This window comes from Eucyclogobius newberryi, unplaced genomic scaffold (assembly GCF_026437365.1).
Source record: "Eucyclogobius newberryi isolate DKJ021-1_F unplaced genomic scaffold, fEucNew1.0.hap1 SCAF_18, whole genome shotgun sequence".
Lineage (NCBI taxonomy): Eukaryota > Metazoa > Chordata > Actinopteri > Gobiiformes > Gobiidae > Eucyclogobius > Eucyclogobius newberryi.
The window spans coordinates 26,066,547-26,091,960 of NW_027315812.1; the positions used below are offsets into that span (position 1 = coordinate 26,066,547).

General features: G+C 39.5%; 1 protein-coding gene across 1 annotated transcript in view; it reads left to right on the forward strand.

Moving 5' to 3' along the window:
• LOC140364812 (partitioning defective 3 homolog) overlaps positions 1–25,414 on the forward strand; it is a 554,921-nt gene that overhangs the window by 240,874 nt on the left and 288,633 nt on the right. The window contains exons 13-14 of the mRNA XM_072451184.1: positions 17,975–18,163; positions 20,808–20,978. Coding sequence (XP_072307285.1) covers positions 17,975–18,163; positions 20,808–20,978 — 360 coding nt within the window. The remainder of the gene's footprint in view (positions 1–17,974; positions 18,164–20,807; positions 20,979–25,414) is intronic.

Consider the following 25,414-nt stretch of genomic DNA (forward strand, 5'->3'; position numbering starts at 1 on the left):
CAAGAATAACACAATGTTGAACCGTGAGTGGTGTATTTATAGTTTGTACCAGCTTTCTTCCATCAGTACGTCATCATTAATAATGCTGCAGAACATATCGGGAATAGATTGTCATTGTGAAATCGGAGCAAGCGATATGTGTACGGCAAAGTTGTGTGTTGATTTGTAATAATTGTATGTATTCATCACGTGTTTGTTGCATGCGAGGGCTTGTTTTTATGGAAGGAGTTGTGCTAGAGATAACACAAGGCGAAGAGTTGGAGAGACGGACGACTCGAGACTGACAATGTTCCTCAAAAGCATGCTACATCTGAAATATGGGACTTCTACTAACGCTACGGTTTTAGAAGATGTCATGCCACCCTTGCGTCTCAACATCTCAAAGTCCAGATGCTAAATGTCCTCTGCCCGTTGTCATATCACCGGATGCGCCAATATGAACATTGTGTCGTTAAAATAGGTCAAAGAACGAACTAATCTGTTACGAACCCAATCTATCAAGACCATTTACTGGTGTTGACTAGGTTCTTTACTGCAGACGTGGCATTCACTTCCTGGTTCGGTCTAAAATGTGGCTGCGTCCGAGCGTCCACACTCGTCCCCTGACCCCACATTCACTACACAGTCCGGCACTATTTACCAGACTCTACAGTCCACTCAATCACAGAGCGATCCGGACACTCACTACTTTCTCCTCGCCGCGGGTCACGTGACACAGAGGGATGCGATTACGGCGCACTCACCGCGAACGTTAATACAAAGAAAGGCCAGAATGCACCAGTGTAAATCGCAGAGACTAAAGAGACCTGCGTTTGTGCTGCACACGGAGGAATGAGCGCGGACGGCGACGCTTTGAAATCACCCACGTCAAATGAAATACTGTGAAAGTCATGTCGTTACACCGCATCTGCACATCCCCTGTCGTCATAGCGATGTGAAGCGTAAAAGAGCACGGAAACAGGGCCGTGAACAACACAGATGAATCCCACTAAATGAGTTCAGATCAAAACGAGCAGGCCCCTCATATGATCACTCGTTATGATGCGTCCTTCTGCCCTGTTCTGCTTCTACAATGGACAATGCACTGTCCACACTCAATCTAATTAATGATACCACTCATTATAATACAGCTGACCTTTGTTACCACACTGCTAATTAGATTTGTTTTTGAGTGAGAGCAAAATATCGCAATAATTATCGATATTACGACATTGCATGATCTCGCTAGTCTGCAAAAAACCCTAATAACCTAATGTAGCTGTAAATAATCGAAAAACATAAAAAAACAGAAACGGTAATCTTGACATTCCTTTTGTTGAGTTACAGTGTTTTAACTTTTGTACTTTTCACCACTGGTCACAAGGATTCACAATGTCATTTCACAAAGCACAGATGTTGTAAATGGAGAGTGTCTTCCTGAAAGCTTCAAGGCAGATTATTTACTACTGAAGGAAAACATATGAAATAAGTAAGTAAGAACACATTTCCCTTGAGCTAATACTGGCTTTGACCATAGAAATACATGAGCATTTGAATATTTTCTTCCATCTCCGAGCTCAAACACTTGGAAGCTTTATAGACTAAACAAAAGCTCGATATTCGATGTTGTGGTCAGCGACTGATCCTGGCGTTAAAGCGTCAGCTGCACATTCAGATCAGGGACTTTCCACTAAATTGGATCTGCTCCTGTGGTTGATCAGTAATAAGAAGCACTGAGTCAAACACTTCACCACCAAACAAGACACCAAACAAGAGCAAAGCAGAGTGAGCCGGAAAAAAGCGAATAACCTGAAAATAGGCAAAAATGACCACATGACCTTTGTTAAAGCTGTAGGTCTCTGTCAGCCAGAGACCTACAGAAGTTTGTTCTTCTACGAGCAGTTTGTTCTTACTTTGTGTTCTATGGGGAAATACATTCTGGGTTCGCAGAGGATTTTTTCGCCGACTCACTATTTACCCTATCCAGATATTTTGGCTGTTTGCATGTGCAGCTCATGGATCCGCCTTACAGTCTACAAAAGGAAGTAGGAAAAATCATTTAGTGTTTATTTAACAGAACATGTTAAATCAACTGCAAGCTTACCGCACATTTACAGCATTCTGCACCGCACATTTACAGCATTCTGCCTGCTCTTTACCATAGACAAACGCACATTTTTCAGATTGGAAATGTTTTAAATTGTCAATCAACTCAGCAGCATGGACCCTGAGTACATGTCAGACTGGGATTTATCAAAGAACCAGGGCTAAAACCATTTAGGAGCAGATGATTGACAGCTGACAATTTACCTGCCACATTACCTGACGCTGTTAGTGACATCTGACGTCTCATGGGTCCAGAAATCACATGAACCTGAAGTGATTCCCATCAGACGGCATCACATATTCTGTAGGATTACTTAGTTATAACATGTATTTTATGTGTTTTATTCCCCATGGTGTTCAGCTGAGACTAAAGTGGCATAAGTGATCTTTATTTTATAGTTTTTTATGGGTTATTATTGCCTCCATTTAACATTAAAACATGCTAACAGTGCACATGCATATGATTATTTATTACAGGAAGTACAATAGTAGTATGACCAGACAAGTAAGGCAGGGCATCCAATATAATGCATTCTGATACATTGCTGAAATGTAGGGCTAAAACAATTCAGTAATCAATTATTTATTTTCTGAAATACACACTGACTCTTTTTTTAATGGAAAAAACGCTATGAAGATGTTCTCAAGCGTGTCTAGAGTGTCTAGACTTTCCCTCAGCAGTTATAATATTAGTTTCTGCTCTTTTCTACAGTTCTTTTCTCACCACTATCACTGTACCAGTTATTTTGACTTCACTACTTGGATTTTATTTTTTAAGTGCATGTGACAGGCTCTGATGTTTTTTTCTAAATATCACATTGTTTGGTGGAAAAGTCCCTGCTCTAAATAATTATCATAGTTTTACATCAGTCAAATTGCATTTAGTCAAGGCAAAATGAAAAAAAAGAATAGTTGAAAATGACAGAAAGCGGGAATCCCTCTGTGATGTCATCAATAAGCGACATTCCATCAAAAACAGGGACAATTTACGCACAACGGACACATTTTTCTGACAGTTTAAACAATCATTTCACAAAATAAAGGTGTTATCAGGTTTTATTCATTGTCATTGTGTTATTTTGGCCCTTATTTACAATACGGTTGCTAGGTAACAGTTGTGGAAATGACCTCTATGTCACACTCTTGTTCAACCAGAAAGTAACATTATGGTCAGTTTGAAAATCTCCTGTGTGTTGTGAAAGTCCATACAGTTAGACAGAGACATCCTTCTTCCCAAATTTGGTAGAAATAGAAAAATATTGGTCCCCTATGTCTTAGCTAACGGGGACATATGCAAGCATTTACTTTTTGGGGCTTTTAACCATGTGTTTACATTGTTCCTTCGTCAAAAAACTTTTAGCTTCATTTGCACTTGTTCTGTGCACTCAGAAATCACTCTGTTTCAATTTTCCCAACATACCTACTTGTTCTAACAAGTAGATTCTGAAATCTCGTGCTGCTTTTATGTCTATACATTCATATACAGTATTGGCATGTCGGTCACGTTGCTTCATGGTTGCTTTATTGTTGTTTTTTGTCTGATCCTTTTAAATTAAAAAAAGGGTGTTTTCAAATTATGGTCATTTTTTTTCTTTTCTTGAATATAAAATACAACTACAAAAGTGACAAAAAGCATGTTTAGGAGCCAAAATAGCCACACATAAAGCATGATATATCTTCTTTAAACCAGTCTCAATGCCGTATCATTTTAGTGTAAGACAAAACTTTTCAAGGAGCAGCAATGATGAGGTAATAACGCTAACGCAAGCACTACCCTCAGCCAAGGAAGCCATCTTGGTGTTAATGCCATTAGTTGTCTTTGACATTAATATTTCTTCCTCATTTTCAGCAGAACTACTTTTGTGTGCAAGCGCTGCCTTTTATCCTTTATTTACACACGTTACACAAGGTTACCCGGGCCAATATCCTACATTACGGTTAAAAATCTGGCAACGGGCCCCGTCACATGAATCACTCCTCCCTGTTGCAGCTGATGATATAGGCTCATGTGCTGTGACTCCTCTGCCAATTCTTGCACTTTTACAATAATGACTTCAATGATAAACCTTCTCAACATGGGCAGCCTGTAATATAAAGTGTGACTCATCAGCAGATTGCTCTGCTGGACCAGTTATATATATATAAAAAAAAAAAAAAAAAAAAAAAAAAAAAAAATATATATATATATATATATATATATATATATATATATATATATATATATATATATATAATATGTGAAAAAGTCGCATTAACATGTAGATGTAACATTGTAAGGGTAAAAGTTGATGAAAGTGTGAAAATACAAATACTCTAATTATTTTGTGATCGCTCTACAATTTTGTTGCTTGTTTAATTAAAGGAATCTTGTTCATGAAAAACATCTAAACTGTTGCCTTGTTTGGATGATTAAATGAGTGTATTTCATTTTTTGGTTTGTGCAGGATGTGGTTTAACAAATAAACATTTAGTTAAAATGTTTTGGGTTATTTAAAAAATGTTTTGATATATCATAGAATATCATGAGCATCGATTATGGCATTTATCACAAAATCGTGATATTATCGTATTGTGAGCCGTGTATTGTGTTTCACATCGACTCGTGAGGGACCCCGGGATTCTCAGCCCTATTTTGTGGCTAATATTGTAATATTGGTGTACTGATACGAAATGTCTTGAGCAAAGGTGACATTTTTTTTTGTCTGTCGTTGAAAAGGTTGTAACATTTTCAGCCATTGTCAGTAAAAATAGCACTGAAAATGTATTAGATAATGCTGCGTCTGAACGTCCACATTATTCCCCTACGTACGGCTCTAAATAGTGGTCACGAGTTCAATCGAAACATTTAAAAGCAGGTGAAAAAATAGTGCACTCCAAATGTCCCACAATGCACCGGCCTCAGCGTTGCGAGTTTAATTCCCGGCTCCAAAAATGTGCCGAATGTCCTCCCTGTGCTTTCACCTCCATTCCACACTGCACTGTCCTGAACAATAAATGAGTAGGAAAGTAGTGGAAGGCGCTGGTCACTAGGTCAAATATCTGTACCCACAATGCACTGCGAGAGTCGGAACAGCGAACATTAACAGTCTTTACCTGACTGAAAGTACAGAGAAAACACACTGTTGGCTCCTGATTATAAAAAACAACAACATTCGTTAAATAAACCAATACGGTGCTAAGTGGCTGACGTTAGCTGCTTAAATAACCGATGTGAGGTGATCGAGGTGAGGAGAAAGTAGTGAATGTGCGAATCTCTTTGTAACTGAGGCACACAGGCAAAGAACATGGAATAGACACTAGATTACAACATATAAAACCGTAAAATATCTGCTCCTTGGTCTGAATTTAGAAGGGAGGAATGAGTTTTATACGTTTCTAGTTGGAACCCTATTGCGGTGTCTGAAGGGGAGCGAGTGTAAGACATTAGAGGGGTCAGAGGTCATCCTACTCACCTGTTAATAAAAGTCTCCTCAAATAGCTTCAGTTTTTACTCCCATAACTTTGAGTGCTATACACGCTTGTCTATTCAGCTCTGATTTTGTTTTGATGGACAGATTACCAAACCAAACATTCACACATATCATATACTTGGACCACATCATGACAAAACATCATCGTTATTCTCTGTTCAATTTCAAAAACCCTCAATCTCCACAAGTTAGGGTGGGCCTTTTTTATAAGACTTTTTCTATTAAGAGTGTTTTTTTTCCTCAAAGCTTTCTATAAGTTATTTTATTTCTGTACCTACTTGTGTTGCAACACCGAAATTTCCCCATTGTGTGGACTAATAAAGGCTTATCTTATCTCAACTTATCGTAAATATGTAAACTTTAAATCAAAGAAGAGTACTCCCTGGAGAGGGATCACGTCATGACATCAGAAGGCGGAACAGTGAGTTCTTGAAGAGGAGATGGACTAAAAATGCTGCTTTACTAAATATTCAAATATGTGTAGATTAATCAAACTACTCCATGCCTTTTAATCGGAACAAAGGTTAAAAGCGAGTAAAAAGTCACCTTAGTCCTTGGAACCTCAAGATTGGTTATCGAAAATAGTTCTTCGCCATAATATTGTCTCTTGCCCTTCATCTGAGCTTTAGACTTCATCCAATTCTGGACCGTGAAAACAACCTCTTGAGTAAAAGGCTTGCTAAAAAAATAAAGTCACATTTACGGACGTTCTTGAGAAAAGCCGAGTGGTGTCTTGGCAACCTGCTATCACCGGCTGACTTTTGATGGCGCTTGGACGAGTTTGACAGCAGAGGATGCTTCCGGGAGGTCATCCACGTTGTTCAGAAAATGTCTCACAAGTGACAGGCCATTGGGATCTGCTGAATATGCCAATTTGTTTCCACGGAGACAGATAAATCTCTCTCCCTGTCCTCCCAAGAAGCGCACTGGCTGTCTGAGGACACGTTATCGAAATGGTCTTCTCGAGAGCTCGGTAGAAGTTGAAGAAGATTAAATGAAGTTATTCAAATGCTAATGACACGGGGGTCTAGCTTCCCAGTAAAAAGGTCCTGACTTAGATTCCCAAATTGTGCTTGTGTGGCTATATGGATGGATTAAACTAAAGCATCCAGACAAATCCTACAGCTAGGTACTTCTGACCAAGATACCAATTTAAGGGTCTCTGTAGGTTGCTCCAATCGAACTGGAACGGGGAAATTTACATCATCCTACGGAACAATCAAGTTTTTGAAGGCACTGCCAATATCTGGACTAGTTAAAGGCTCTTTCAAACCAAGAAGATCATCTCCAGCCCAAACTGATTTGTCGACCAGCGACCTGCATACGTTTAGGGTAAATAACACCATTGGACCTCAGAGGAGCGGAAGTGGTCGTAAGGGCTGGTTTTTGAGCATTTATTTGTAGAATCTGCATCTCCAGTCTCTACAAGAAGAGCGCTCTGATTGGTCCCATTCCCAAGATGATTTTCATTCAACTCTTTAAACTATGAATCCAACAGCTCTCACGTTCAGGACTATAGTTTATAGATGATGATGTTATAACTAGTTTGTTTGCGTAAGTCCTCTTCGCACATTTTACCCGCTTGGTTAGGTTAGGCTAGGTTAGGCTAGTTAGCCGCTTCAGGTTAAGTTCAAGATTATTTCAAGTTATTTTCATTGCAGTGTAATTTGTCCTCCGCATTTTAGTCATCGATTCCGCCATCTCTCTTTTGATTTCAGTCAGGAGTACCTAGCTGAAGGTTGACAACATGCAAACCCTGTACAGAAACTGCCCACTCTTCCTGGTATCTCTTTTTGCTATGAAGTAATGCGATGTGTTAAAGCAAACCAGAGCTCCAAAACTTCTCCCTGTGATGCAAAAGAAAAAACTTTGATACATTTAAATTCATAACTTAACATTACAGTCACTCGTCTCCCCTTTTCATCACCCGCACCTTCTGTTCTCTGACATCTCGAGAGCCCTCCTTGCATTTTTAATCCTCCTCTTATAGCAGGGCGTCGGGATCAAAGTACGGGGTTCAAACTGCTCCCTAATTAAAGCCAGACAATGCTAGCCCGGTTAGCGCTAGCGCCACCACACCGCCGCGCCACCTGTTTTTGTTTAGCACGTCGAAAGCAGCTGTTGTCGTAATTATGCTAGCTGCTGCTGCTGTCAGCCGCGGCGAAATGCGAGCTCGTGCATCGGTGCATTGTGCTATACTCCGATAAACAAGGTAGTTAAAGGACCACTTATGGAGACGCGGTAACTGTCGCCAGAGGGGGTGCAGCGCGTTACCCGAACATACTATAATGGGCTCAAGTGTGCTGCGTGCTGTCGGACAAAGCACTTTTTATCTGACATTAGAGCCAAATGAGAGGCATCTGCTTCCTGTTTTGTCCGTATGGAGTTTAGAGAGAATGGCGCACCTCTCCTTTTCTTTCTGATTGTATGAAATAGCTTGTTGTGTTTGAATATAAACAGACTCGGACTCGGAGAGAATCCGCGGTGCATATTTAGTAGGTTGTGTTCAGTGATTTCTGATTTTTCTGGCTGGACTTTGGGCACAACTTTTTTAGTTTAGTTTATTTGGGCAATCCACTTTTTTAGGTTACATTGTACGTACATTATCGTCAGCCCATAAGTAGGCTGAAGCTCCATACGGTTTCATATTTGCAGCGATAAGACTGGTCAGATCTAACTCTTAATTGTCCAAATGTCATGATTTTTTTCGTTTTTGTGACTATCCGTACTTGATGTGGTCCAAAAAGAGCCCCAAAAAAGCGAGCAAGACGGAGGTTTATGGTAGTTTGTGTTTATCTATACTATATCAAAATCAAATTAAACAAAAAGCCCCCAATAAATTCCAAATAACCCCTTTTTTTGCCCAACTCTGTACTTAATAACAACCCCTGTAATTGAATAAATATAATGTAGTGAATAGTTAATATCCAAGCACTTACTGGCATATTTAAATGACACCAAAATACAGTAAAACTTGTACAATAGTGTTAGAATGTGATGGTGGTAGTATTCAGTCGTACAAATAGGCAAGAATTTAAGATATCCAAACTGAAAACCCTTTTGTTGATCCTGACCATGCGTCTACAGACAAACATCAGGCCTAATCAAAGACACATTTATACTGCCGGAGAAGACAGTAGAATGCACCCTGTGAGTCGTTTATGTTCTGAAATCCCATGAACTGCAGAGAGCCTTCCCCCAGAGTCCCTCCGAGAAGCCGACTTTGTGCTGCTAATATTCTAAATGAGCTCTCCCATTAGAGGGTCTCTGAGTGTGACAGCCCCCGTCTGTCAGCGCTGAGGCAAACGCTGCGGAATTAGTTCTGAAAAGAAAAAAAGACACTTACATTTACAGGGGAGCAGTCAGCGAAGGTAGTTTAATTTAATACTAACCGTTATATTGCAGAATTGTATGCTAATAGTATTAAAGGATTGTGGGCTTTTTCCAGGATACAAAAGTGTGTCCTTTGTCTTAAGTTCAAACTGTCCCGTCCCGTTGCAAACTGGACAGTGGTTCATGGTTTTAATTCCAGCCCTCGACCATTTGCCACATGTCTCTATCCTCTCTGCTTCCGTTTCACGCAGCCGCTAAAACGTGTAAGTCAAGTGAAATAAATGCAAATAAAAAGCTGTGAATAAACTGCAACATAGTGTCCAGTTTGCTGTAGCTTTAGCTCATCTCACAGCGACGCAAACTCGTAATTACTACATGTGTTATTCTGATTTTTTGGGATTGGCCTCATGATTAAAGAGTATATGTCAGGTATAAATTAGATTACAGTATTAGAAAACATTAGTTATGCTTGGGTGATGTCAGTTACTCTTGTAGCATAGCTCTGCCTCTGGACCCAGAACACGGCCAATAAAAGAACCGTTCCAAAGTGCTCCTTGGCCACTAAAACATAGTATGCTGTTGTATGAATAACTGTCCCGACCTGAATAGATAAATCTATGCGGATTTTTTTCTCTCTTTTCCCCGCATATCGTTAATTTTCTCTGTAAAACGTTGCCTCAAGGACGTGGAAGGATGAGTCAACTTCTGACGTTAAATTGTCCGATGGCAAAAGAGGTTTTTCTTCAAGCTTTTCTGTCAGAGGGTTGTCTCCATGGAGATATTGTTGCTTAGCCTGTGTCAATGGAGATAGAACGGTTTAATGCTACACATGAACATAGAAGAAATGTGCAGTACAGTCAATTTAAGTCTTGGTTTTGTCTTGGTTTAGTCATAGTCCAAGTTTAAAAAAGTGCCAGTTTAGTCCACATTTATGCGTGGTGTGTGTGTGCAACAGCCCTAGAGTTTTGTTCCAATTGTTCCTAAATCTCCATGGTTTGTTTTCATGGAGAACGGAAATATTTAAAAAAAAAATCACGTCTTTTCTTTTCAAAGGGAAAATCGCTGCCAGAGGAAATTTGTGTTACAATACTTATCACTGGTGCACCACTTTTGCAATTACACCCATGGCTGATCTCTTTGAGGCCGTTTTTAAATTCATTTCCATTGACCTTTATGTCACCAAATTGGGCCAGAGGAAAAAAAAAAAAAAAAAAGTTTCTCTCGGGTGTTAATTGTTTTAGGCAGCCATGTGCGGAGAAGTCTGACTCATGTGAATATGGAGTAATTGTGCTTCATTTGCATATCTTTTGCATCTGACTTTTTAAATTCAGTTTTTATTTGATTTGATGGCGTGCAAAGTTCTTTTTTTTTAATGCATTTCATATCTCCTGTCAGAATGAGAAGTAAACCTAATAAATCATTCAAATAATAGTATGATTTCTATACACTTTATACTGGTCGAACATATTAAACTTGCGGTAAAAGAGACACATTTTCGTTGCAAACATTTGAAACAGTTTTTAAAAATCCATATTCTTTAATCCGTATCCGTATTCAGTAGTGCCCCTCAAAACTGGGCGTCGCAATATGATTTCAAAATATTATTTAAAAATGATTACACTGTATTCAATATATAATTTAATTGAAAGTTTTTAGTGAAATTAGGCCAAATAACACATTTAACTGTTTTTTATTTTATTCTATTTAACCCTTATTTAACCAGGATTGACCCAGTGAGATTAACATTAAAATAATAATAATAAGAAAAACAATAACTTGAGACTTGTCATTTTAATTTGGCGTCTCGAGTCATTTGCCAGTTTATTTTGTAGGTCCCAGGTTTGGAAAGCCATGGAATAATGCACCAAACTGTAAAGTGACTTTAAGCTTTAGCTTCAAAAGCGCTGTATAAAACTAATGCATCATTATTACTATCATTTGAACACACTTGAACTATTCAAAGATGTTGCCCGGTCTGTGCATAGCCATTTCCTGAAATGTCATGCCAATTGTTTTATACTTTTACTCAACGATGAGCTACACGAGGCATTTCAGAAGTACCATACTTTTCAGGCTATAGAGCGCTCCTGAATAAAAACTGCACTCACAAAATTAACAAGAAAAGATACATCGTACATATACGGGCTGCACTTATTATTGGTAGGTGCAGGTTTTTATCCAGGAGCGCTCTATATCCCGAAAAGTAATAAGCCACATGTGCCCACATTGTAACATGAGATATGTATTTGTGTCTTTTGAACCGGGGGTCTCGCAGCACTATTAGACTAATTAGTTTAATCTCTGTTACGTTGTAACATGATACATTTACACATAAGCATAGTACACAGTAGTGATGTGCCGGTTCTCTTTTGAACCGGGGGTCTCACGTCACATTTCTCATTTCTCTGTGAATGTGATTGTCTGATTGTAATAAAACACACAGTGTTTTGGAGCTTACTATAAAGTGAAAAATTATGTGTCCCCTGGACTGTGACCACTGTCTACTGACGTCTTCTTTTATAGTGTGTCAGTGTGTATAATGTTTGCGCTTCCTTCTAGAGTGCCCCCGGTGGCCGTTAGCCAGTAAAACTCCAACGATTAGATGCACCGTTGTAACAAGATGAGATAAGATAAGATAATGTCTGCAGGGTTCAAAGCATGGGGAGAAAAGTAGCAGTTTAAAGTCCAAAAAAGTACGGTAAAATTCAAGTATTACAGATTTCTCGTCAAAATTTCTCTCCCATTGATGCTGGCCTGGAAAGGTCTGCTGTATTTTTACATCATCTCCTCACTTGTCAGTTCTTTTATGAGCGCAAACTAGTTGAAACATCGATGTGACTTCTTTTCATATATATTTCTTTCATTTTCCCCCTCTTCACAGCTCAGACAAAGTTGTTGGTAGCTGCCGGCCCTGTCAAGCAGCCTGACAAACTCCTTCTTGGCTCGCGGCGCTTGTTCCTGTCTGATGAAAATGTTGCAGCGCGAGCTCATTTTCGCTCTCTCTCGGAACAAAAACAAGGCCTGAGTGGGTGCTTACACTGTCATCATTTTGGGAAGAAAGACGTTTGCGAACACGACCACTTAACCCGGCTCTAATCTCATCTTTTCATTCAGCGCGTAACGATCACCTGCTGACTAAAAGCCTCTTCAAGGACTTTGTATTTTAGTTTGATGAGACGTTACAGATAGAGTCACCCTGACCTCCGCTCTCGGCCCAATCATGCGCAAGTGTCGGGTTGGAGTGCTCTGGAAATCAAGCTATCAACAGTTTGACCCCATTGAAGGTTACATAGATGTGAGTGTTAATTGTCAAACTTTGAAGAACTTTGGAAAATGAGATTGGTTAAGTGGGTAAGCGTGTGAAGCAAATGAAAAAGAAATATGCCGTCAAACCAATGTCAAATACAGGGAATAAAGTTGATCGGATAAAGAACTCGGAGCATGTGAAACACTTCCGGTTACTTTTTAAAGGGGACATATTATACTTTTTTTCAAGGGTTTGTATTCAACTATAACAGAAGTACATCATAGTTTTACATTTTGTTCAGTGTAAATTGCATTATGGATCAAAAATGGCTTAGTGACTGAAACAGATCCATTAACTTCCTGTTCAAACCTGCAGAAGAGATAAGCCCCGCCTCTTCATAGTGGCATTTCACCATAACAAGCAGCAGATTTTCATTTATGGGTTTTTATTTAGTCATCTTTTATCTGCGAAAGGTCCAGGGTTCATCAGATTGATCTTTTTCCTTTTGGTCTTTTTGTTCATGCCAATAATGATGAATTATGAACCTCACATTAATTGAAAAACAGAATTTTCTGAGCAGTCGAGCCTCAGTTAACAACTTTGTGTGATGAGGAAACATTGTTATAACAAGGTTCAAATCTCATTAAAGTTGAATTTGCATACATTTTGTCCTTTAAGACAGCTGTTTTTGTTGGTGTAAACTGGTTGCGTGGAGTGTATGCCACTTGCTTGTCTCCATGGAGATGTTATTGACACCACCAGGCCAAGTCATATTCATGGAAATGTGACCCTGCTCACAGCAAGAATACATGTTTTTTAAGGTATTTTTGATCAATAAAATACACAGTAAGATCACTTTGTCATTGCACAGAGCATTGGATCGAAGTAATTTCATTGCACCCCTTAACTAACTAACTAAACTGAGATTCAATTCAGAGTTAAACCTGGACTGGACTGGACAGGGACTAGAATAGGACTATAACCAGGACCAGTAGTGCCCCTGTAAAAACACCTGTCATTACATAAATACAATAATGCCATCCTGTGGAACATCTCTATGGACAAAAGCAGTCACATGAAAAGTTATGCAAATTAAGGATCACCACACTGTAAAAATGTTGCCTTATTGTGTGATTCAACGTTGAACTATGAGTAAAATAAATGAATATGTTGTCGTGTTGTGCAGAATGTCAACATTGCCAAACTTTCAAAGCGATCTTTGTTTGATGGAGATGTTAAAGATGATGTTTTGGCCCTGAAACGCAGACACTTTTGATTGTTTGTGTCCTTGTCATTTCACCGACGTGGTTTTTGGTAAACGGAAGCGAAAATGGCGCGGTGATTATATAGAATCTGGAATTGATTGGAGATGCCATGTCAGACAAAGTGCATTTGGAGGTGACCGGTGTTTTTGTCAGATTGTGGATGAGAGGATGGGAGAAAAAGAGGAGAGAAAGGATGAAGGTAAGAGAGACAAAAAGAAGAGCGGAGAGGAAAGAAGAGAAAAATGAAGTGCAGTGAGAGTAAACAAGAGAGTGAGAGTCGATTAAGGGAAGATTTTGAAAAAGGATGGGGGAGGAAGACAGAAAGAGGGAGAGAGACGTGAAATTGGGTTGAGCGAGAGAATGAGGAGACAGAGAGTGTGCGGGGTGAAAGAAAGAAGGTGTGATCGAAAAGAAAAGGAATGGGTCGAAGCAGAAAGAGAAGGAGAGAAAGAGAAGAGAGCAGTGAGGGAGACAGAGAGAGTATGAGAAAGGCTAAAATGTAGAGGAAGATAGACAGACAGGAAGAGTGGAGAGCAGTACGAGAGAGAGAAAGAGAGGAGATGAATTGGGTAGAGAGAGGAGGAAAGGAGAAAAGAAAGAAGGAGAGACAGGTAGAGAGAGAGAGAGAGAGAGAGAGAGAGGGAAGACAGAGAGAATATTATGAAAGGCTAAAAGGTAGAGGAAGATAGACAGGCAGGAAGAGTGGAGAGCAGCACGAGAGAGAGACAGAGAGGAGAGAAATTGGGTAGAGAGAGGAGGAAAGAAGAAAAGAAAGAAAGGAAAGAGAGGAGAGAGAGAGAGAGAGAGAGAGAGAGAGAGGAGAGAGAAATTGGGTAGAGAGAGGAGGAAAGAAGAAAAGAAAGAAAGGAAGAGAGGAGAGAGGAGAGAGAGAGAGAGGAGAGAGAAATTGGGTAGAGAGAGGAGGAAAGAAGAAAAGAAAGAAAGGAAAGAGAGGAGAGAGAGACAGAGAGAGCATGAGAAAGGCTAAAAGGTAGAGGAAGATAGACAGACATTAAGAAGGGAGAGCAGTACGAGAGAGAGAAAAGAGGAGAGAAATTGGGTAGAGAGAGGAGGAAAGGAGAAAAGAAAGAAAGGAGAGCGAGGGGAGGGAGGGAGAGAGAGAGAGAGAGAGGAAAGACAGAGAGTATGAGTCTAAAAGGTAGAGGAAGATAGACAGACATGAAGAGGGGAGAGCAGTACGAGAGAGAGAAAGAGAGGACATAATTGGGTAGAGAGAGGAGGAAAGGAGAAAAGAAAGAAAGGAGAGAGAGGGAGTGGAAAAGAGAAAGAGAGGAAAAATGGAGAGAACATGAGGGAGAGAGAAAGACATGGGTGCAGTGAGTGCAGAGGCAGTGAGAGAAAGCGAGATATATACATTGAGTAGAGAGAGAAGAGAGACAGGAAAGGAAAGATTGTGGGGGGGAAATGGGAGAAAAGGAGAGAGTTGGGAGGAGAGAAAAGAGGATTGAGGCTCCTTCCTTTTTTCCTTCCGTCTGTCAGGTGTTGGGGGACGTGTTGAGAAAAGGGAGAGTGCACTTGAACGCATCGCTGCCTCCTAATAACTCCTCGCTCAGCCCATGTCCATCCTCCTGCAGAGCGCGCTTTACCCAGGCACCTGTGAAGGGCACGCCCAAGAGTTCCAAATCGGACTCTTTATTTTTAGTATAATGATTATTTTATTATTATTGTATTATTTTTACACTATTTTAAAGTACAATTTTAACACACTAGCAACATGTACATTTATTTGCATTCATATTTATTCATCCCTTATTTATTATTTTGCATGACTGTGGTCTATTGGTATTTAGACATTTAACAGCACTTTTCTATTAATAAAACTGCTTAATTTATTAATAAACTGATTATTTGCATGATATTATATTACATTTTTGTTCATGACCCTAACAAGCTTTCACTAAAAACTTGTAACAACATCCTTATTATCCAAAAAATGGCCTAAAATCATGAGCAGTGATTAAGATTTTGTAGTAAATGTTTAATTAGCAACATAATAAGGGCAGAATAACTATGGATTAACATTGAATTAACTGCTTATTAGTGTACAGATTAGCAGCTAGTTTGATGTTAATAATTTAAAGAAATAGCTGAAATAAGGTATTTGATCCAGTTGCTTATAAATTAGCATTATCTTCTCACAGCGAGGTATAATTCCCAGAAGTTCTGGGGTCTTTCTGTGTTGTTTTTCCCCATCAATCTAAAATAACAGGCTAATGCTCCTGCTAGGTGCTCCTGACTCACAGACAATGCCATGCTGGCGAACAAAGAAGATTAGTATCAAGCTGTGTTGTACAAAGCCATTTGCACCGAAACAACATAACAGCCTCGTCAACAGAGCCAGCTTTAGAAGAGTTCTTTAATGAAGTAGATCACAATATTCAAGATGAGTTAGTTGTTTGGTCAAATGCTGAAAACAAACTTCACTTAAGGTAGAGAAAAGTGTAGATATCTGCATTCAACCAAGTTTCAACTAGTATATATATATTTCCCCCTCAAATGTATGGGTCAGTACAAACAAATATCAGATTATTTCAACAGTTTAATTGTGGGTATTTAAAGTGCCTATGACAATTTTCAAATGTTTACTTTATTTATTGTATTTATAAATGTCTCATATTATCTTGCGGTGCTCTCTACTGCCCCCTGCTGTCTGTGAATCTGCTCCCGTGCTGCCGTTTAGCCTCTGTAGCCCGCTCGGTAGTTAGAAATGCATTGTTGTGCTAATGTTGCTAATGGCTACACATACAACAAAAGCAAAAGTTCACATTCAAATGTCGATTTATAAATTACAGATGTAAAAAGACTGTCCGATAACTTAACTGGACCTGTATTTTGGTTAATTTGAGCGCCTTCTTGTGTTTTATTGTTTGATTCGAGTGGTCGCTGTTATTTATCGCTCATAGTTTTCCCCGACTTGACGCTAAAACACAGAATCTCAGAGAAAACGTCCGAGTTCCGACCTCCAAAGACGACTGTTCACATTTTGTTCATTGTCAACTGTTTTATCTTTCAATTACTTGTTTGTATCGTTTAAATATGGCCTGGCGGGAAAGCGGACATTTTGAAGATTACCCAAACACGCCTGAATCAATCAAAATACAACTTTGAGTAAGCTAACGATGATGAACATGGTTAAAACCTCATCAAGTGGAATTTTCACCTACATAATTTGACTTTAAGTTCAACAGAACCTCTTGTAGCATCTCAGCCATTTTCTCAACGTTGTTAGCGTCTCCCTCGCCCATTTTGGTGCTGGCTGTAAACACATTTTCTTTTTGTACTATCCATGCTAGTTGGAGGAAAGCAGGGGTAATTGGCAGAAAGGCGAGTGGAGTGGCTGCTTGATGGACTATTTTCTGGGTGAACAAACATGAAACACTCAGTTTTTAGCGGCCCACATCCGCCGCGCTTTCAAAGATTGCAGAGAAAGGAGGTTGGTAAAATGTCCAAAACCATGCTGCTACTATCTGAACAACAAAAAAAGATCAAATTGCTACCTGTATTTTTAAAGTTTTCAGTTTTTACCCAGAATTCAAGATGGTGGCGTGGTATTAGCGACGCTTGGCTAGGTGGTACGGACAATTTGCCGCGTGGAGATGTGGGACGTGGCTGCTTCCTTCCCTCTTATCCTCCCGGTTGTTATCTCGTCTTCTGTGACAGCTGTGTATTTTCTTGTCATCTGGAACGTTTTTGCACAGATTTGTACTTTTTTTGCGGAAAAGACACTTGACTTTGAGCAAAGTTTGAACCTGGGAAAAATACGCGAGAGTGACTTATTTTACATGACTAGAAGCTACTCGCTAAAACAGTTCTTTGTATGCAATTATTTGTACAAGCAATCGTAGGGAATGTGGTTTTTGGTTTGATCTCATCCACTGGAATTGCTTATTGTTGTGTCATTGGGCAAGACTAAAAGGTGTTTTAATGCTTTTTGTTTTAAAAAAAACATCTTTTTCCACAGATCTGACCTATAATTTGCCGTGATATTGTCTCTAGCTTGTCTCTTTGGAGAAATATAAGATGAATGCAATTATGTGGAACATTCCAGACAGAAATGTTACATACACAATTAGAATGCAATGTGGTGTCTTGTTAAGTATTGGGAATATGACTTTAAAATGTGAAATTTAGTCCCCAAAAGAATCTTTGCCCTTAAGACCATCACAACATTGAGTTATTGGAGAAGTGAAAACGATAAAAGTAAAATTACATTTTTAACTGAAATGACAAGTAGAATTATTTTTTTATTCAGTTTTATTTTAATTTAAATCTTAAAACCCTTAATTTTAGGGGTATTTTCATACACTGGTCCAATGAACGATGAAGAAAATGATCTGACAAAGGCATTTTGTCCAAATGTAATGAAAATAAAACATAATTCGCTTGAGTATGCAATTTATGAATAAAAAGAACCAGGAAATCAGTCCAGTAGCTTCCTTTGAGCACAACTAACAAACTTACAAAATCATCGGTTTCTTCCCCCACTGAACATGACCCTGGCTGTTTCCTTCTACATGTCATTTCTAAGTTCTTTCCCGTGTCAACCTCCACAGACTCCGAGTGACGAGGACTTGGTGGCGTCTCCGGAAGGTGCGCAGGATTTCATGACGTTTGAGATCCCCCTGAACGACTCGGGCTCGGCTGGGCTGGGGGTCAGTGTGAAGGGGAACCGCTCCAAGGACAACCACGCCGACCTGGGCATCTTCGTCAAGTCCATCATCAACGGAGGAGCAGCCAGCAAGGCAAGTTTCTCTGGGGAATTGTGTTGTAGTCCTACAGTGTCACAGCTTTAGATTCAGAGCGTTTCTGTTGAAGCTGCTGTTCGCTCAAACAGAGACACTTTTCCCCACCCGCGACGAGGGATGCAGACCTAAACCCACGTTCAGGTTCAAGTCCGGATTCGAATCCAGAGGTTTAGGTTCAGGTCCGGACCTAATGAGTCCGGCTGAACTCATGCCATATTTGCATAATGTTATAACTGCGTAACACAAGCTACTTCGCTAAATTAAGTTGAAGACACATGAACAAGGACTTAACTGCAGATTGAAATAAACTCAATTTATCTGGTTTATTCACTGTTTATTAACATAAGTTACAACTTACAAATCACAATCATAAGTTACAACTTACAAATCACAAGCTGCTAACTAGCTAAACACATGTGTTTTACTAGAGGAACAACTTCCGAACAAGAGCAAGTTGAGTATTGGTATTGGGGCAGCTGTTTCAGCTGATACTATGTTTGTCCAGTGTATTACTGGTGTGACTGGGCTGGCCCCCACACCTGAAGTTTAATGCCTTTAGATACATTTCCATTCTTTAATTTTGCAGATCCATTGGCATCAAAGTCATGTAAAAACCTTCAAAAACTAGCATAACAGTCAACTAGAACCACTATAAATCAATCAACTTAGCAGTATCAAAAATAGAATATGAAAATATTTTACACTACACACAATGCATCATATTAACAGCATTAAACACAAGACCATATTTACCACCTTTAGAATACAAATACTATTACAAAATATAAGCTCCAATTAATGAATCCAGCAATTAAACAATATTACTTTCACTTAGTATTTACTTAGATGTATAAATATGTATATTGCACATTGCACATTAACCCACTGAAATAAATGCTACATCACACCACAACATAACAGTTATTTTATTCATATTGTAGCGACCCTAGTCTCTAGTGCTTGTGGTCTCTGGGGCGGAGCTAAGAGCGGCTCAGGAGACGAGGTAGTTTTTGATGTTCCTGTTCCATCACCATGGTTACGGCCAACAGTAACCAACTCTGTTCAAGAAATAAAGTGACAACTTGTGAGCACTAAACCAGCATTACTGACCTGAGCGAGAAGTTACAATATTTACACCCAAACCAAAGCACAACCGGCTCCTTTAACAAGCTTAAACTAACTCACGGAGCAGCACAAGAGGCGACGCACGCGGCGACTAAGACGGTTCAAATAAAGTCAGCTCTCTTACAGCTGCCTCAATGTTCGGTCTCTCGCGTCTTTAAATTCATTGCGCCGGCTTCAACTTCTGCCGCGGGGAAGACGCGTGCGTCGCTGATGCTCCGGGCCATTGACAGCGATGTCAGTGTTTACTTCGTTTCTAGCACGAATTTCGCGATCTATGGAAGGTTTAGGATGGTTTAGATTCTAGAGGGTAAAGGATATAGAATGTGAGTGGTAGATTTTTAATGAGTCCAGAACTGAATCACCGGGGTTTCGTTTTTTTTGGACCTGAACCGAAACGTTTTTACAAGTCCAGATCCGGTCCACCGGTCCTGCGGAACGGTACGCATCCCTACCCGCGACTGTAATTGGTCTGCGTCTGTGTGAGTGACAGCTGGATTCGACCAATCACAGTGAAATGTAAACTCCCAGAAGAAGCTTTAAGCCTGGTATTTTTCGTTTTATTCAGATTTTTGGGATGTCACGCAACAAGACGTGAGGAGTTTAGAGTCATCACCGTAGTTTTACCGGTTAGCTGAGGCTAGTGCTACATGCAAACTGTGTTTTTGCAAAGCTCTGCTGCTATTACGTTAAAGAGGACTTGTGTTTACTTTTACATGTTTGATAGCGATTGATCTTAGATGCAGCGATAGGAGGGCTCACTCTGCGACCAAGATTACAATATATCAGAGTTTTGAGCCACAACTTAAGTTTTTTCACCACAATAAAAAAATATTTATTTTCAGACGGCCAAAATCATGCATTGGTCACCGAGCTTTTGTTACATTTTGAAGATGCAAAGTTAACAAACATATCTTAAAATACTGGGGATATACATTCATTATATATTTAAAAACAAATCTCAATAATATCTCAGTAATATCTAAAAGCATTATCAAGATATACTTTTTAGCTGTATTGCCAAGACTTACGGGAACTCATAATGTTCAGCAGTATTTGTTTTAAGCAAATATTTAACTTGATTTTATTCCCATCATCAGGTTAGGTTAGGATTAGGTTTAGCTTGGTTAACACATTCAGAACGAAACTTACAGTACAACTTTAAAAACCTTCCCTTTTCCTATTATTAAAATTACAAAATGATTACCGTATTTTCCGGACAATAAGTGTTACCTTTTTTCATAGTTTTGGCCGGGGTGCGACTTATACTTATATACTTATACTTATTCTCCGGAGCGACTTATATGTGCTATTATTTGTTATTTTCACACTTGCAACTGCATTTCATACTCTAGTGCGACTTATACATGCTTTTTTCTTCACTATTATGCATTTTTTGGCTGGTGCGACTTATATTCCGGTGCGAAAATACGGTACTAGTTTGTGATTTGTGATTTATTGCGTATGTACAAATATTGCACCGATTACAGCTTCCAAACTTACCTTTTGTGTTCCTCAGGATGGCCGTCTGCACGTGAACGACCAGCTCATCGCCGTGAACGGGGAGTCGCTGCTGGGGATGTCCAACCAGGAGGCCATGGAGGCTCTGAGGACGTCCATGTCTGTGGAGGGCAACAAGAGGGGCATGATCCAGCTGGTAGTGGCCCGCAGGCTGGGCAGGATCATGGAGGTAACGGCACGCACGCATTACAAGGCATTTATTTACATTTTTGGTGAAATAATGATGAATTTTGACAATATAGGCACAATTACTATCATTATCAATACAAGTCTACCTACCTTTTCTACTTATTCTGTTCTAATACTATAACTATCAAGAAACTACATATGTTGAGGCGATGACTCTCCGGTCTTACAAGTATTTCATCATGTTATGTTTTCATATAAAAAAAATCAAGCATTTAATGTGTATAAATTGCCATAATTGCACATAATTGAGACAAATACAGCTGAAATGGACAGAATTCAATTAAAAATCATTGGGCAATGTTATAGTTTTGAGGTGAAAACACAATGAAAAGTACAACAGCAACAGTGTAGCCTCTGCTTATGACCGAGTACTACAGTAACAACACCACTACTATTACTACAACCTGTTCCACCACTGCTAATGCTAAGATTAAGATTTCTTTATTTTGTCCTGAAGGAAATCTGTCTCGAACACACAAAAAAGCAGCCAGACTTGGACACAATACAGACTCTAGACTAAAATATATAAAACCATCAGCTGAATTTTCAGAGCTTTCATAACTCTAAGCACTATATGCGGGCATGATTTTGTTTTGTCGGATAAATGACCAGACCACACCCACATACCATATCTGAAAGGCAGTGGCTGGAGAGCCGCGGCGCGGTCAAATGACCGCACCATTTCAGGGACCGCGGCATTTCCCTTATAGCCCGTTATAGCCTCATGGCTAACCTTAACCTTAACCTTAACCCTAACCTTAACCTTAACCTTGACCTTGACCTTAACCTTAACCCTAACCCTAACCGTAACCGTAACCCTAACCCTAACCTTAACCTTAACCCTAACCCTAACCCTAACCGTAACCCTAACCTTAACCTTGACCTTGACCTTAACCTTAACCCTAACCCTAACCCTAACCTTAACCCTAACCGTAACCTTAACCTTGACCTTGACCTTAACCTTAACCCTAACCGTAACCCTAACCCTAACCCTAACCTTAACCCTAACCCTAACCGTAACCCTAACCTTAACCTTAACCTTGACCTTGACCTTAACCTTAACCTTAACCCTAACCGTAACCCTAACCTTAACCTTAACCTTAACCCTAACCCTAACCCTAACCTTAACCCTAACCGTAACCCTAACCTTAACCTTAACCTTGACCTTGACCTTAACCTTAACCCTAACCCTAACCTTAACCGTAACCTTAACCTTAACCTTGACCTTGACCTTAACCTTAACCCTAACCGTAACCCTAACCCTAACCTTAACCTTAACCCTAACCCTAACCCTAACCGTAACCCTAACCTTAACCTTGACCTTGACCTTAACCTTAACCCTAACCCTAACCTTAACCCTAACCGTAACCTTAACCTTAACCTTGACCTTGACCTTAACCTTAACCCTAACCGTAACCCTAACCTTAACCTTAACCTTAACCCTAACCCTAACCCTAACCTTAACCCTAACCGTAACCCTAACCTTAACCTTAACCTTGACCTTGACCTTGACCTTAACCTTAACCCTAACCATAACCCTAACCTTAACCTTAACCTTAACCTTAACCTTAACCCTAACCCTAACCTTAACCCTAACCGTAACCCTAACCTTAACCTTAACCTTAACCCTAACCCTAACCTTAACCCTAACCCTAACCCTAACCTTAACCCTAACCGTAACCCTAACCTTAACCTTAACCTTAACCCTAACCCTAACCCTAACCCTAACCTTAACCTTAACCCTAACCCTAACCCTAACCTTAACCCTAACCGTAACCCTAACCTTAACCCTAACCTTAACTCGGCGCGGTCTAAAACGGCGCTAAAACGCGCCGCGGCTCTGCAGACACTCCCTATCTGAAAACACTTTCGAGCACAGCACAGAGCATTAAATAACATCAAATACGATTATATTCTGTGTTCAAACCCAAAAACCTTCGATCTCCCCACCTTGTACCTTGGACATCCCACTCAGACACGATTTCCTTGAGATGCTGCTCATCTACTCCTACTGCTTCCACAACTTCTTCCTCTAGTTCTACATAATACCCGCTCCACCTCGACACTTTGTTTTCCGTTTCATTTCCCAGCCTCAGACAGAGTGAAGGAGACGGATAGGTACATTTCCACAGCGCTGGATGATAAACGACTGCTTTTCCCATCCCTCCTTTCTCCTCCCTGTTGGTTTGAACGGACCTTTATGAAGACCACACGACTATGCAAATCCAAGGGACACTTCCATTTCCCTATAGCTAGCCTCCTGATAGCATCTCGCAGGCCTCGTCCTCGCAGCGCTGAAGCTAGTCCTATCTCCTCCAGCAGCAGGTGATTGACAGGCCGCGAGAATAACACAGGCAGATAAAGGACTATATGAAGAATATATTACGGGAAGGTGGAGATTTGTCACAGAGAAACAACAATATTGAACAGCTGTTATTCACGATGAAATGTCTATTATGATATTGAGCCACAAGGTCTGGACTTTAGGCTTTGACAAATCACCCTTCATTTCTCACATAAAAAAGAAACGAAAGTCGGTACAATTTTATGAGCTGTATATTATTATTTTGCACTTATTTTTCTTTATCCTTGCATGAACCATCTCTTTTTATTTTCTATTTACATTTTCATCACATTTACAATTACAATACATCATTGGTATTGTTAATGGATCAAAATACTTTCTGTAGTTCTCAGTTTTGGATCAAATCCCTAAATTACAACTGTCGGTTATACACTTTTTTGCTAATAATTGCTTATATATTTGGTTTGTATTTAACATTACAGGAAAGTAAAGAAAGCAGGGGAGATATATATATATATATATATATATATAATTATAATAGTGTGTTTATTTGTTGTTTGATGGATCCAGTGTTGTGTTAATGTAATGATGAACCAAGGACACATTTCCACTACGATTGACATTAAAGTTATTTTTCCATTTGACGTTGCCCTAATAACCAACAGAAATGTCAAGATATCACAAGCGAACTGTATTTTTGTATTTATTTGTAAGATCTAAGCTTTCATGCTCCCAGATCGATCAAACTTTTTTTACAATTACAGTCATGAAAATATTTTGGTTGCACGTTGAAAGAATGTTGACAGAACATACTCAGCTGTAACTTTAATCTCAGTTATGGATCAACCAACCAATCAATCTAGAGCTTCTTTATTATTATTCAACATCCAGAAGGTTGTTTCACATATGACAATAAAAACCGTCGAGAAACTCACATGATCAGGAATAAAGGAGAAAAACTTGAAAAACCCTTTTGAATGAATAAGTCTTTAGCTGAGATAAAGCAGTTCTGTTACCGCGAAAACGAAGAGCAGGACCTTTAAAATGCTGCTCTGAGCCAGTGGAGGTGAATGAAGCGGCGTGATGTTTGGGAGCGTTAGACACACGGCGATGACAGATCTGGTCAAATGTAAAGGGCGATACAGTAGACGAGCCTTGAACTTATGAAGGTACGAAAAGCCTGCGAAGATCAGCCCGCGACAGGAATGACTTTACCTTTGCCAGTGAGTCATGGATGGGCAAATGTCTCACAGCGAGGGACAAATGTGGCGTTGAAGGGCCAATGAGAGCGCAGGGAGGGGAGTCAGGTCGCCAGCGATGGGAAGTAACGGAATACATGAAGCCAAAATAGTTACTCTTTCCTTGTATTTGGTGGTGTTCTGAACTACTTTTCTATAATCAGAGGACTACATTGTGGTATTTGAACGCACAGTTCAGGCTTCAAACGTCTCTGAATTAGTGAGAAAGACAAAAGGTAACTCTTGTCCTTCTCTAATCTGTGATAAAGGTTTACTTGTCTTAAATACATGCATAACAAACAGAGAATCAAAAAACAAATAGCAGTTTTATTCGGACGATATTTATAGAGTAAAAACAGTTAAGTTAAAATAAGTCCGTATGTTAACGCAATCTTGCCGGAAATTCTGTCATTTTGTCATAATTTTTTTGTGATATTTACTTCAGCTTAAAATCTTAACATTGGTATCGGCAAATATCGGTATCGCCCACAGCAGCAGGCCAAATATCGCATATTGGTATCAAACCATCGCACGTTTCAAGTCTTAAAGGTCGTGTTACCATCTACTGCAAATGTGCGAGTGAGAGAAAAGAATTACAATAATCGCTTTATTTTTAAAATCTGTCGCTTAGTTAATGTTGAATTCAGTGTGCTGCCCTCTAACCAGATGACTACCAGTTCTAACCTTCCTTTGTACAACATTTGATAGAAAAGCTATGTATAGTAACAAATCTGTCAAATCATAAATCAACATTTTCTCCCTACATTTCTCTACATTCACCTGCACAATCACTGACATTTATATAAAACAATTGCAATTTCCGTTATTGAACACCAATTGCTATGAGACAAACACGCTGGATATTTATTGAAA